The following is a 15,097-nucleotide window of genomic DNA, read 5'->3' on the forward strand; positions in this document are numbered from 1 at the left end:
TTGAGCCCAGTGTTGTTGCGGCTCTAAACCAGTGAAGGGAAAAGGGCTAACGTAACGTTCGGCTGATTCAGTTAATCTGACCAGTTAATCTGACCAGTTAATTTGACCAGTTCAACAATAAAACTGGACTTTATGGTTTGGAGTTTCTTAAATTGTTTGGGGCGATTTGCAGCGACCAACTGACCTGACCGACATGTTTTAGGAGATGTGGGGGGAAACCGGAGCGCCCGGAGAAAACCCACGCAAACACGGGGAGAACATGCAAACTCCACACAGATGGTCTCTGTGAAGACGCAGCGCTAACCGCTGCACCACCGTGCTGCCCACGTTTTTACCAATTGGGATGGGAAGGGATCTATTTTCTAGTTTGTCAACGGGGAAAAACTTTTTAAATTTGGTCTTGACGGAGCGGGTGGGGCTACAACCTCCACACGTTCGATTCCAGTCCTCGGTTCGATTCCTGCACGTCTTTCTCCTCCTCTAAATATCACAATCCAGAACTTTAGGCTTGTTCTGGATGCTCTTCACTGTTTTGCTTCTTTTTTGGCTTCTTCCATTTCAGAGTGTTTTGTACCTTTTTCCAGAATGACATTTTTGATTTTTTCTTTTTACGGTCCAGGATTTGTTGGTCCCGGAGGATATTTTGGTCCAAAACTTCCTGGACGGTTTCTCCATAGACCTTGGTCTCTTCTGAGGTTTCTTGATCGGTGGAACAACCAGATAACCTGATATCGGTTTTGTACCGACAGTTCAGCTCTTGGTACAAACCCCTTACCTCCTCCAGCTCAGCCTGGACGCTCCTTTCCTGGTCCTGCAGGAATTTGATCTCTGATGTGGTGTTTGCCTGGAGGATGGCATACTCAGCTCTCAGATTGTCCAGAAGCGTCTTGTCCTCCTCTGTTTTATTCAGGTGAGTTTTTCTCTCCTCCTCTATCTTCTGCCTGTAATCCTGCTGTAAATCCATGAGGTCGCTTTTGTATGTGCATTTTATCTCCTGGTAGAAACTGTGAATACGATCCAGTTCCTGGACCATCTGCTTCTCCATCGTTTGCTTGATTGTAATTTCTGCAGACATTTTTTGGAGGAGCTCCTCCTTCTCTGCTTTCATGGTGTCCAGAATCGCTTTGTCTTCCTCTATTTTCTCCATGTGATCTTTTCTCTCATCGTTTAGCTGTTGCTGGTAGGTTTCAACCTCCTGTTGTAAATTCATGATTTCTCTTTCAAACCTACATTTTTGCTCCTGGTGTGAAACCTGAACCTGATCGAGTTCATGGAGCAGCTGCTTCTCCCTCTTCTGCCGGATGGTGATTTCTTCTGACATGTTTAGAGAGAGCTCCGCCTTCTCAGCTCTCAGATCGTTGATGAGCTGCAGATTCTCCTTCTCTCTTTTAATGTTGGCGTGTTTCTCCTGTCTCAGCGCCTCCTGATATCTTTCAGCGTCTTGCTTTAGTGTGGAAACATCGTTTTGATATCGACAGTTCAGTTCACTATATAAATGTCTAAGCTGAGTCAATTCTTTTTGCAGAAGTTGCTCGCTGTCTTGCAGGAATGTGATCTTCTGGGCCATTTCCTGAAACATTTGGTCTTTTTCAACTCTCAGGTTCTCCAGCAGTCGTTGATCCTCATGAAGCCTCGCTTCATGAATCTTTTGTGTTTCTTCCTCCTTTCTCAGCAGAGCATTGTCGGCTTCATGCTTGGAGCTCAGCTCCTCAAAGGAAGTCTGGAGTTGGTCCAGTTGTTCTTGGAGCGTCTGACTTTTCTTTCTCTCAGCCTGAATTTCTGCTACAAAAGCTTCCCGGCTGAGGAGGTGGGCCACCTTCAACTCCTCAAAGTCTTGCTGCAAGGACTTCTTCGTCATGTGTTTCACGTCACTGTGAACCTTGGAAGCAGTGACCGCAGCGTTAAGGACTGCTGGGTCACTGAACTTCTCTAATCTCTCAAGTTCCCTCTTTGTCTCTTTGGCCTGGTTGATGAAAGTTTCTTTGAGAGCTTTCTGTTTTTTTAACTGGAGTTTCGTCTCTTCCAGTTCTGCCTCCAGGTGGGACAGTTTTTGGTCCCTTCCGGCTCTCTCCATTTCCAGGAGGTAGTTGAGTCTCTGGATTTCCCCGTGGAAGACATTCGGGTGTGCAGGAGGGAACCTGCCTGGGGGGTTTTGCTGGCCTCCCCGTCTCCAGTGGGATCCCATCGATCCACTGTGGAATCTCTGTGAATGATGAGACATTTTCTCCTAATTCAATCACTAAAATCGTCGATTGGTAGACTTCTCTAAAGGGCTTTGCGAACGTCTGAACTGGTCAGTGTTATTGCGAGCAATGAAAAATATGCAGAATTGTGTTGCATACAATTCTGCAGTTGATGACATCACAGCCTGTGACAGTGACATCACAGAGTCTTCCATTGCTGGCGGTGTGACATCATTCCACCACCAAATATCTCACTCTTTATTCTTGTTTACATTCAAAATAGTCCATGATTCACTCGTTTTTCTCCCAGATATCAGGGCATCAAACTCATTTCCATTTAGACCAGATCAAAACCCTGAATGTTCATAAAGGGCCTGTTGCTCCAGATCGTACTGATAAAAAAACAATCCAGTTGTTAAAATATCAATATATAGGTGTTTCAGCATTCAATAATTCTTAAAATAACATAATATTGAACATCTTTTCACACTCATCAGTCCGTCCAGGATCGTTTTTGTGGTTTTCTGCAATCATCACAGATTTTGTGATGCTGATTTAGAAATATTTGTAAGGAACTTTTACGATATTTGAGCTAATAAATGATGTTAATATGATCTTTTATTAATCACTCAATCGGTCATGCACTATAACTTGACATCAAGTGAGGCTGAGACAGCGGTCACCAAATATTTTTGGCCAATTTTGAGAAAAAAGTTCATAAACTCAGAAAAAATGAGGGGATTTGTTGATTTTTGCGGTTATTTATTGACAACAACATGAAAAAGTGAAAGATAAAAACTATAACAATTGATTTCTAAATCTTGTTGAAAGTTGGGTCGGACTGATTTTTTGCAGACTCTGCTGCAAAGATTTGTTTTAGAAAAATTCTTCTGTTTTGATTTTGATAATATTGTATAAACTTTAGATCAGGGGTCACCAACCTTTTTCAGACTGGGAGCTGCTTCACGGGTCCAGAGCAACACGAAGGGCTGCTGGTTTGATACAGAGATAAATATTCTTGGCTCAGCCTTTTTAACAATAATACATAATATATGTATATATGACTACATGCTGCCTGGTTATATTAATGTTAGGGACTACTGACAATATTTATCAGTAATAATTTACCATGGCAGCTATGGTTAATTGTTTTAATGTGATCAGAAGTTCTTAGGTCAGAGTTTTAAGTTTGATTCCCTTTTGGAGATTTTCTGTCTGATTCTAAATTTCCCACAAGTGACTGAGAGTCTGGATTGTTGCAGCTGCAGCTGAACAGCTGGACGAATTGTGAGATTTTACTTATAATAAATGAAAAAAGATAAGTTATTGTGTTTTTTATCATCCAACCCTAAAATTGTGGAGAAATGACAAAGTTCTTTTGTTGCAGAACATCTTGTATGTAGCACATCATTGTGAGTCTGTGGGGGTCAAAGGGCAGCCAAAGCCTAAATCTTATTGGTCAGTTTGCTTTTTCTGTGAGCTAAAAATGATGAGTGAAGTTTTAATCTCCCGTACTTCTAAGATCCCACCTGAGCTTTTTACAGTGCGCGGTTCTGGGGGTTTATTAGATTTTTTTTGTGGTTTTGCGAACTTAAAGCTGACGGTTCATCTGTTGGCTGACACCAGCAGATGTCGAAAAAAAATGTCCGACAGATTGGAAGGTACAAAACTATCACTGCACCTGACCTGCAAGAGCACAACCAGCTTCCAACGCGCATCATGTGAGCATCACACAAAACCAGCACAAACCTCAACCATTAAAGCAGCGCACACTTTTTTCTTTTTCTTTTTCCACAAACGATGCTAAATAATAAAGACATGGAAGCGAAGCCGACCCGGTAGATCCACGGAAAGAGGAGGATGTAGATTCCAGGTTCAGGTGGTATCAGACGTCCAAAGGAGGAGGTGAAGCAACAATGTTTGATTAATTGGGGAAAGTTTCGACTAGATTAAATTGTTTAATCCAGGAAGAGCAGCAGATGTCAGTTAACAGGTGACCCATCAGCTCTCCAGTTCAGGAAACATCAAAGAAGCTCATAAACCGACGACCCGTCAGAACCGACACGGTAAAAAGCTCCACCAGGATCCAAACCGCTCTTAGAACTACGGGAGGTTCAAACTCCTGTCATTCATTTTTATCTTACAGAAAAAGCGCCAAGCTGGCAAATAAACAAAAGCAAACTGACCAATAAGATTTAAGCTTCGGCTGCTCACCCCCACAGACTCAGACATGTGCTACTACAAGATGTTTTGAGACATAAGATCTTTTTTTTTCTCCACAATTTTGTTAATTGTAAAGAGGGTTTGATAATAAAAATTTCAGAAATTTTTATTTTCTTTTGAGGTAAATCTTAAGTTAGACAGAGTGTGTGCAGCCGTCTGCGCAGTTCTGAACTTTAACTTTTGTACAGATCTTAACCATAGAAAAGAGTTTTAGCCATAAAGCAATTTATTTTAAATGTCTTAATCATTCTCAAACTCTAAATGTAAACAAATGTTATTACTATAATGTAAAAAGATTAAATTAAATAATTTCTTTGGCAGCGCTCCCTAATGACAATGGCTATTTTTAGAACTTGCTCCACAGACTACGGACAAGGTTCCCTTGGGCGACCGGGGCCCGCGGGCCCCGTGTTGATGACCCCTGTACTATTGACTACTATTTAGCGAAGCTTAGGCAGTTCACTAGCATTAGCCTGTTAGCTTAAATAAGCCTATTAGCTTTATTTCTGACTTACTAGCCATGTTTAGTTTGCTGAAAGGAGTAAGTGAAGTACAGACAACATGCTAGTGATGCCCCACATGCTACCGACAGCATTCATGCTAACATTAGCATTTTGGCTAATTTTAGCTCATTTTAACACGCTGAATGGCACAAGTCCGTGTCAGTCGACGTTCTCGTAATTCTCCTCATACCGTCGATCACGCTGCAGCTTTCTGTGGCGTCGATGCTAACTTTCAGCGTAGGAACGCCGGGTCCAGACCGACGGGCGCACTTTGGCAGGCCCCGTTTAAACTTCTTCAGAAATTTTCTAGTTTTTCACTACATTTCAGTGGCTGTGCTGTGTGACCTAGATATTGTTTCTCTTTTCCCAGGGTAAGGTTTTCAGTCTGTAACACTGTCATAAATCAAATGCAGTCTCTCTAAACACACCTGTAAGCTAGAGTAGTCAAGACATTCAGTCTAAGCTCAGCAATAATAACAATAATGTATAATCCAGAGACCAATGGATAAAAAATGTGGTAGAGCTGGCCTGGTCCTTTCAGCTTCCAAGAAACGCTAATCGTCTCAAGTATCATGTTAGCTAACACCAACACACTCTGCGCAAACCAAGTTACAGACATGAGAACTACTTAAACAAATCAGTTTTATACAAATGTTGACACTTTAGTGAGTTTCCTGGTGATATTGTTGCCTCTCATCTGAAAAGAGAAGTTTCCTGCTCAGTCATATATGACAAGACAATTGAGGTTTTAGGTCTTAAGATTTCAGAGGGTTGAAACTTTGAGATTTCCAGGCGTTTAGATCTAAGATGCCACTCAAGGTGGGATTGTGGATCACCAACAGCATGTGGGTATAAGCTGTCAATATCTTCTTCCTTTCCATACTCTGACAGTATGTCGACGAAGGGAACATTATGGCTGAGATCTGACTCACTGTTGTTACACTTGGGATTAACCAAGGAACAATTTTCACAACAACTAATTAAAGTGTAAAAAAATCAACATCTTAGTTTTTTTGACACAAGATATATTTGGAGAGCTGTCCTCCTAGTTCACCATCGCCATTGTTTTAAAGCAGTGGCATTATGGATATATCTGACATAATTTACCAACAGTGCATGAAACCACATGCCTTTGGTTCTGTGGGGCGCATACTAACGCTGGATGTGGCAGGGCGGATCGGAGCGCCATGATTAGTCACAGGCAACATAATGAAGGGCTTGCTATAGTTGCTGAATCACAATCCATACACGACCTTGCAAAAGTACCTATTTGGAGTTTAGTGCTTGCACCATGAGTAATTATAAGAAGATTCATAAAATACTTTTGTACAGCACCCTAAGCAGTCTAAGTTATATTAAATTTAGCATTCAACCTATGAATGCTTTTCATATTTTTTGGACATTATGACCACAAACTTTCATGTAGTTTCCTGGCTCATTCAGATTGAATTCTCAGATTCTCTGAGAATTGGTAGCAGGACATCAGGCATAAAAACGGTGCGCACTGGGAAGTGTCAACAGACACTTTACTTCTTACAGAGAGTGAGCAAATTTGGGCTGTCATCCAGACTCCTTTCAAACTTTCATAGGTCTACAGTAGATCCAACCAGAAGTTAACCAGGCGCCATTCCAGCTGGTGTATGATGAGAGGATGCTGCGAAATGATTTGTCGTTTGAACCTTGAGCAAGGGCCTGTATAAGCTGATCAATGGGAAAATGATTACCGAAGGCGTATTGTTGAAATATGCAGAGTATATTATTGATGCAGGAACGACACCATGGCGAGCTACCAAGGATGACAACCAAAATCTTCGAACGAAGGGAGGGGGGGAACTCTGTCTCTGTCAATTGAGAGAGACAAGCTGTCAACTCCCTATAAAATCAGATTTACTCACTAAGAAAAGGTTTTATGTTTTGTCTTATCTTTATTTTAGGAGTTTTAAAGCGAAGTAGATTTATATTTCATATAAGACAGATATTAGACTTTGAAATTACACAAGATTTTGTCATAGGGTTGACGCGAGGTAATGGAGAAAAGCAAGTTTAGGGGCATAATGCAAATAAGAAGCTGCAGTGTGTTTTTTTTTTATATCGTCTCCATAGCAACTACTCTAAATTTTTACTGACACCCTTCCATGTTCTTAACAACACCTGTGTCCTAATGATAAGGTGACTATCTGGACTAGTCCACTTAGTGGCAGATCTGCCTTAATCGCCATGGGGTTGCCACGGCGACTGAACACAGGCTGATGGAGAGACACTGCTGACTAAGGTTTTGCACTGATTTCTTGGGCAACTTCCTTTGGCTTATTGGGTGTCAAAAGACCTCACAGGTGCTGTTTGGTCTCATAACATGTTCTCATCAATATTCTCGTTGTTTCTGTGCATAATTTGTATTTTTGAAATTACAATTATGTTTCTTTTCATTTATTCAATTTCAAGGTAAGTTCACACGATGGAGCTGGTGTAAAACTCTATTATCCTGATCAAACCTCAAGTACTAATTCTGAAGTTTTTAATCATCTATCATTTCCCTGCACAGTTGCACGTTTCCCTCATTTTCAACAAGAAAATGTAGTTTATCCTGTTCCATAAATTTGGTACAACCAAAGCAGTTTGTTTGTTTTTGCAACAGCTTGTTAAATTCAATGTGTGATTTGTGGAAAGGGTTTGCCTTTAGTCATGAACATTCTCTGAATTCTTGGGTAAAAAAAAAAAAACATGCATTTGTGTGTCACTTGGTTTCTCCTTTGGGTGGAATTTCAGCTCTCTGATCTCTTTACGCTAAATCGTGTGACGCCATTGGAGAGAAAAACAAGTTATTCCCACACAAAGAAAGTAACAAATGTATTATATATATATATACATATATATATGTATATATATATAATATAAAACAGGACCAGTACAGGCTGTTTCATCAAAGCTACAGAGTGAGTCATTCGCACTTCTTGTTTGTTGTGGCGAGGGCGGCGCTGTGGGCGGGTTGGAGGTGAGGCTCATAGAGGTTGAGGTGAGACAAGCTGTCAGCTCAACTTCCTTCCTCAGAAGTCACCATCAGCAGGAGGAGCTCACACACACCTTCTTACACACACCTGTCTGCAAACTCACTGCAACACAACACCAAGGTAAGACTGTAAGAATATTTTCACTTTATTCCTAATTAAATGTTTTATTTTTTTTGCTAATTTCATTGCTGTAAAGTTTAGGAAGTCACATACATATATACATATTTTTTTATTATCACTGTGAACTGCCGGATATTGTGATAAATTACCTTCAGATTTCTGATTTTTCTGTCATATGAAGCTCTCAAGAAAATCTAAGGTTTTTGCATTTTTGCTTTTTTTTTTTGAGATATTTAATTGTAGCAATTTGTCATGTGCAATTTGTTTGGCTTGATCATTCTCTCTCTTTCAATACAACAGAATGGAAAAACAAACAAACAAACAAACAAAAAAAATATCACCAAAGTTTAATATTTAAAAACTAAAACTTAAAATGTAAAAATATATTAAAAACTTTGTTCAGCATATTTAAAACTATTACCAAAGCTGTTCAATAAAATCAGACAAAGTTGGCATAGATATATCCTCCCATCCATAAAATCAGATTTTAAGTTTGTTTCATCATTTCGTTGTAAAGCGATATAAAATCGACCCGCCCAAGAAAAAGCATCAACAGTCATTTGGCTCTGATGACATCACAAAAGGCACAGGGCGCCAGCAAGTGGCTATGAACCATTTGAAACTCAAGTGTAGTATGTCTATGAAACCCTCCTCATGTGGCTTAGTCTTTACTGATGCCAGCTGATCAGCTTGATTCTTGCACCTCTTGTGATGTCATCACCCCAAATAGACCAAAAGTAGAGCTGGAAGGTTTATTTTGGTTTTAGGACAGAAGTCAAAAGCCTTGCGTTTCACACTTTATTATGCATCTGTGTTATTCTGGACATAGTACATGTATTAGTGTAAAAGATTTACTATTTGATGGTAACTTTAATTTTTGCAAGATGGGTAAAGATCACCAAACCAAAGATGATTTTATCCACTATTCAATCCTGTTGTTTGCTGAGTTGTCATTTTGCTAAGCACCCTACATCTTGTGAAAAGGTGGACACATTTTTAAGTTTTAACAAAGAGCAGGAGGAATAAGAGAGTCTGTCTTTGTTTTTGGAGGCACTTGAGATGCTTTCTTTGGCCCAAACGCAGATTTTGATCAGACGGATACTGCAGGGATGAGAGGTGAACTGGGAAACTTACTGTTCCACTTGTCTCCAGTTTCATCAGATGATGATTGCAATCAAAATGCATTTATAGGCACCGTCACATTCAGGTTGGACCAGCACAAACTGAACAGTAAGAGGCCACACCTGATACGGTCCGTGGGATTACCACGAGAAACAGGACCGTTCACAATCACAAAGACAGAGTAAAGAATTTATCTCCTGGCCAAACGTCTCATCTGGTAATCACCTAAAAACCTGCTTGGCGAGAATTTGTTTGTTTTTCATCTATCTATCTTTTTTTTTTTTTTGGCAAAACTCAGGGGAGTAGCTGGACCTGCAAAACTCACAATGCACTTATTTCACACTCCAAGCGGCAATACCAGCAAATTTATCACACAATGGATTGTTTAGCCCTTTAACTTTCTCCGATGGTGGCTTGAATGCACCTAAGCAATGTGGCTAACTAGACTTTCTGAATGCCACACCTCACCGTTATCTCCATGACCTGGCAGATTTCCCATGTGTCGACAAGCGGCCTTTCTGGAAGGAAAAACACGAGTCTGAAACTGATTGAAATATCTTTGACAGTTTTACTTGAAAAGCCGGAAACCGGTGCCAAGCGTGAGGGTGACGAGGGAGCCAGTTACCCAGACTCACGCCTTCGCAGTCAGCATGCGTTCTGATGAACGAGCACACTGCAGTTATGTCAAAATTTAAGCACATGCAAGTGGACCAGACAAATCAAGACCTATTTCTCAGAGATCTAACTGTGCACCCTGAGTGGAAACGTACAGTGACAGCGTCGGGGTTTGTCATTGCTGAGTTTGAATGACACACCCTGACTTAGTCTGACTCAGAGAGAAGCATGCTGCTCTGTAGCATTCCTCTGCTGGTTGAAGGGTGTATGCAGGCAGTCTGCATGAGACACTGAGACCTTTTGCCAAACCAACAAAACCAGAGTAAACAATTGTTTTCATGCTTTTAAGTTTGGATTGAAGTTGAAGCTCATCAAAAAATATCAACTAATTTATTCTTGAACAAGATAGTTTGCAAATTTTTTAGAGACCAGATAAGGGTGCTTTTAAACCTCGTTTGCAAGCACTAGATTGCCAGCAAAAGCCCATAAAACCCAATGGACACTGCAAACTATTTTTAGATTTTGATGGGATTTTATGTGCTGGAACGCATTTTTCTGAAATATTCAGGGAGAGAGACTTCTAAAATTAAATTAAAATTGGATTATTTTTGCAGTCTTTTGTTTGAATTTGAAAGAAAAAGAAAAATATCTTATTTGGGGCACCTGTGCCACCCCTTATGGAATGGCGCTCTGAGAGGGGAGCCAAACTACCTGTATTAAAAACTGCCACTACTTCCCACTAAGTGTTTTGCACATCATCATTTTAACAAATGCACAAAATATTTGAGAGTAAATGGCAAATTACAACACTAACATTATACTTAAGTCTTGCTTAAAGTTGATGAACTAGAAGATTTAATAATTTACGGCATGTTTCTGTACAGGTTCGGAAAGTTAAAAGGTTCAACAACCAACTTAAAAGAAAAACATCTCTCCCATAAAAGACACTGAATCAAAACCATGTCAAACCTACTTTCATACTTTACTAACTGTCTAATAACGTCAGATTGTTTTTCCAATCCACCATTTACCACCAATTCCAGCGGAGTTTGTCGCCCCCTGGTGGCGGTTATTGGTGTTGTATCTCTTGATTTTGACCGGGACGTCAGGAGATCTTCATATTAATTTCTTGTATTTTCTTTCTGTGTAGCAACATGAGCGCCAGGGATCCTCCGCCCTACCTCAACCAAGGTATGTTAAACACACACATCCTCCTGGACATTGCCTTGCAAAACTTCATCCACCGTTTCGCTTTTTCCACATTGTTACAATCAAAAACTTTGGATGTAGGATTACCATAATTGTGAAGTGAAAGAAAAATTATTTTTCTCAGCCTCATTTACTCTAATACTCCTAACTAAAATCCAGTGCAAGATGTTGAAATGACAAAGGTCATTTAGCTAGTGGATAGTCCACCTGTATGTATTTCTTACTTTATATAAACTCCATGTAAAGTAAGCTTGTGCATTCCCACAATGCTGTGGGAATCCTTTTTTTGAGAAGGCATGGAGAAGGGATAGTCAATGAAAGGATGAATTCAAGTAGATGCAGTGGGGAATGGCCTAGTCAAAATCCAAACCTCGGAAATGACCTTTTCTCACATAATGACTGGTGGCAATGTGACAGAGGGTGAAATGGGGATTTTTGCGAGGCGCAGCGCATCAAGAGCGTCTCACTGGTCGTTAATTCCCTCCTTTTTCCTCTCCTTTGTTTTTGTTTAAGGAGACTCTCAGGGGACAGGAGTGAAGGCTTACCACGTGCACACCCCGTTCACCCCTCCTGGCCAAGAGGAGGTCGGCTCTGCCTCTGTGGCCAGACCAGGTACGGCGCCACTCAAATAAACAGAAAGACTCAGTTCCTTTGTTTTGTTACTTTTTTTTAAACCAGAAACTTGAGCATCGGGGTGATCCTCTAACCTGGTTCCCTTTTCCCCTTGTCCTCTTCAGTGTACACCAGTGGCGGGGGAGGCATCAGTGGAGGGGGAGGCGGCAATGAGCAAGACAGAAGGAAGTATGTGAGCTACGATGTAGGTCTGGGTCGTAGCCCTGGCATGGCGACCTGCACGGCCTGCCAGCAGCAGGTCATGACCAACATCCATTACAAAGCAGGGACGTACGCCTGGCTCATGTGCATACTCTTCATCTGCTGTGGGTGAGTGTCTGGATTAAACCACTCGCTCCACAATTTTAAAGAAGAAAGGAAAACAGATTTGTGATTCATATTTAGTGAAACACAACTGACTGCTTGACTTTGCCTTCAAGGAGAGCAGCTTTCTTGTGATATTTTAGAATGGTCTTTAATAATAATAATAATAATAATAATAATAATAATAATAATAATAATAATAATAATAATAATAATAATAAGCTCTCGAGGGTTATTGAAGCTCTTTGAAACTGTTTTTCAGGATTTTGAATACTTTCATCTGCCATATCCAAGTAGAACAGTGGAAAAGCTGGGAGGGCGTTTATTATTTACTGTGCAGCACATGAAATATTGCTATTATGTATTTTCATGTTGTTCAGAAATTCATTTGCTTCCTATTCAAAGGCATGCATATTCTAAATAATCAAATATATTAAACACTATTTGTTTATTCGTTTTTCTTTTGTTCATTTATTAATAAGAGTATTATTTTTTATCTGTTGATTTTTAATTTTTTAAAATATATTGTTTAGATTTTATTATGATTTGAATTTTATTTATGTAGAAATGCTAATAAATGCGAACAATATATATTAGATATTAGTTATTTAAAGCTAATATTCGCACACTATTAATTTATTGATTACTACATTTTAATCACTGATGTTTTCATATAGACCTGCTTTTGAATGACAAAAATGATCTTGAACTCTTTAAGATATTTTTTTAATAAAAGAACAAATTTAATAATTAAGCTGACAAAACACATTGAAGTTTGTTATTAAAATGTGACAAAACCTAAAAAAAAAAAAAGAAAAAAAAAAGAAAAATCAAGAAATGTTCATACTTTTACAGCAGGAAGGGTGAATCTCGAATGTGCCGGTTTGAAACTCAGCCTGTTTGTTTTTTTATTTTTGTTTTTTGCAGATTGTTCCTGTGCTGCTGCTTGATTCCATTCTTCCTCGACAGCTTCAAGGACGCGTACCACACCTGCCCCCGCTGCCAAAGAGTCCTGCACGTAGAGAAGAAGGAGTGCTGTAAATGATAAACAGCTGGGAGAGATTAACCCGTAGCGATAATCAGCGCCATCTTGTCGGCTTTGTCTGCCTCTGGATTCCCCTGAGACCCGGAGAAGCAAATCGAGCGGTGTTTTTGTTTTTTTCTCATATTGGGACATTGACTTGCTTACCGGTATTTCTATGGACAAACCGCCGATTTTTACTCGAGGCAAAAATGAAAAAAAAAAATAATAATCAGGCATTAAACAACTCCTGCAATGCTTCAAAATGTTAGCAAATATAAGGAAAATTATTGTATAGTCAGATATTTTAACGGTTAATAAAAAAAGTATGCCCTACATACTTTTTTTTTTTTTTTTTACAGATTTGTTGTATTTTTCAATAATTTTTTATTTTATTTTTTTTTTTTGATGAAATGAAGAATTGTTTACAGATCTCATGTTTCAAAATGTTGTTTGAACTCTAAACCAATCATCTCGCCACTTGGAGTGACTTTTAAACAATTAAAATAGTAAAACAAATCAACACACTAAAGAAGCCTTACAGAGTAGAGGCGAGAGTATCTGGAGGAGAAAGATTACACAATAACTTTGTGCTGGCATGTTTTGTTGAAGGATTCTGCCTATGAGACTCTGCTATGAATTAACCTGTATATGAAGGTGTTAGTCAGGAAAAGTACTCTTTTTTTTATTACTGTGTGAAGAGCAGTTCACACACCACACCGTCGTTTTGATCTATACCTACAAACAGAATAGCCAAATCAAATTATGTATTTAAATATAATATATCTATATGGGTAACCTTCTGTCTCTAAATGAAAAACTAGCTGCTTAATGATACACTAATATGCTAAATCTAAGATTCATTTCTGGCTGAAACTGATGATGCTTGGATCTCCGTTATTTACTATATCTGCTGGAAAATGTTGCACTCTAATAAAAAGTAGAATAAGTAGATCTGATGGCTTGTCGTGTTTCTGAATGTAAAAACATACTTTTTAAAATTGATTTGTGTAAAATGTTTATTACATAAACTTTGCCCTCAGTTAAGGAGGCTGTTTAGACTTTTTAGAGGCAAAGAAACTGGACCTCTACAGTTGGAAGCAGATATTTATGTATGCTGTATAAAAATTCACCTAACTGTTTTATTCTTATGTCTGACATTACAGAGAATTTGTTGAGTGTTCAAAGGGCTTCACTTTTTCGACCTTTTATGTTACGGCCTTATTCCAAATTGTGTTGCCAATTAATGTCTTTCCTTAAAAAATATTGGTTTAAGACAGAGGTGCTCAAGTCCAGTCCTAGCAAGCTACCATCCTGCAACCTTCAGGTTTAAAATATGCCAGATTCTTTGCGGGATCTTTGGCTAAACTTTGAGCTAGTCTAAGACATGATCATAATTTAATCTAAGGAAGATGAAAGACCACCTCGTCTTAAGAGAAAGGCATCAGACCTCTAACGGGGTTTCTTCCCAGATTGGCCTGTATTTAACGCCACCTAGCTTCACCTTTCTCTGCTTAAGAAAAGCATCAAACACAGGCTGATGTCAGCACAACTGCAATTGGGTCTAAGGATGTTGTGCTGAGTTTTTTTCCTCTGGTGTCGTCTACAAGGCTCAGAGAAATGGCTCTCCTTTTGCTACCCTTCCATTAAGCCCAGATTTGGGTGCAAGACAAAGATCTAAACGTTGAATGTCTCCAAAGTAATCCTGAGGATCTCGGCTGCTTAGATGATTGGTCATGCCTCAGTGGGATTACACTTGATAAAACAGAGTTCTTTAAGTTGTTCAAAGCTTTGGATCTCATCCTGTAGGCTAAATCTGCTTTAGATGTCACCGCAACCTGATCTTTCTCATGCGTTCCTTGGTCTTCATGAAGATGTTTGCTTACTAATGTCCTCAAAGAAAGTGCTGCATATAATTTATTTGGGTTCTGCACATGTGGCTTTGTGTGTACAAATCAAATGATCTTGTAATGAAAAGCACAGTAACTTCCTGATGGATAACCACCAGCTACTGCTTCACCAGCGTGTTGCCCCATATGGACCAGTAGCAGTCGAGTTGGGTTTTTTTTCTCGTTTTTATAGAAAATTTTTATTCAACATATATTTTCCAGCAAAAAGGCAATATACAGGAATAGTTGTCGTACACTGCTGCTACAC

The 15,097-nt window shown here is 39.4% G+C and overlaps 1 protein-coding gene across 1 annotated transcript; it reads left to right on the forward strand.

The window, feature by feature from the left end:
* The first annotated feature begins 7,920 nt into the window (after positions 1 to 7,920).
* si:ch211-157c3.4 (Lipopolysaccharide-induced tumor necrosis factor-alpha factor homolog-like) lies at positions 7,921 to 13,173 on the forward strand. Its single transcript, XM_044100807.1, has 5 exons — positions 7,921 to 8,037; positions 10,925 to 10,965; positions 11,497 to 11,595; positions 11,721 to 11,925; positions 12,847 to 13,173. Exons 2-5 carry the CDS (start codon positions 10,929 to 10,931, stop codon positions 12,962 to 12,964), a joined length of 459 nt encoding a protein of 152 aa, XP_043956742.1. The 5' UTR covers positions 7,921 to 8,037; positions 10,925 to 10,928; the 3' UTR covers positions 12,965 to 13,173.
* The last annotated feature ends 1,924 nt before the right edge of the window (positions 13,174 to 15,097 follow it).

The sequence above is a fragment of the Gambusia affinis genome, linkage group LG19 (genome assembly GCF_019740435.1).
Source record: "Gambusia affinis linkage group LG19, SWU_Gaff_1.0, whole genome shotgun sequence".
Classification (NCBI taxonomy): Eukaryota; Metazoa; Chordata; class Actinopteri; order Cyprinodontiformes; family Poeciliidae; genus Gambusia; species Gambusia affinis.

Coding starts and splice junctions, on each gene's coding strand:
- si:ch211-157c3.4 (XM_044100807.1), top strand. CDS start 10,929: ATGAGCGCCAGGGATCCTCCGCCCTACCTCAACCAAG. Junction 10,966..11,496: donor TCCGCCCTACCTCAACCAAG/GTATGTTAAACA, acceptor TTTTTGTTTAAG/GAGACTCTCAGGGGACAGGA. Junction 11,596..11,720: donor TGCCTCTGTGGCCAGACCAG/GTACGGCGCCAC, acceptor TGTCCTCTTCAG/TGTACACCAGTGGCGGGGGA.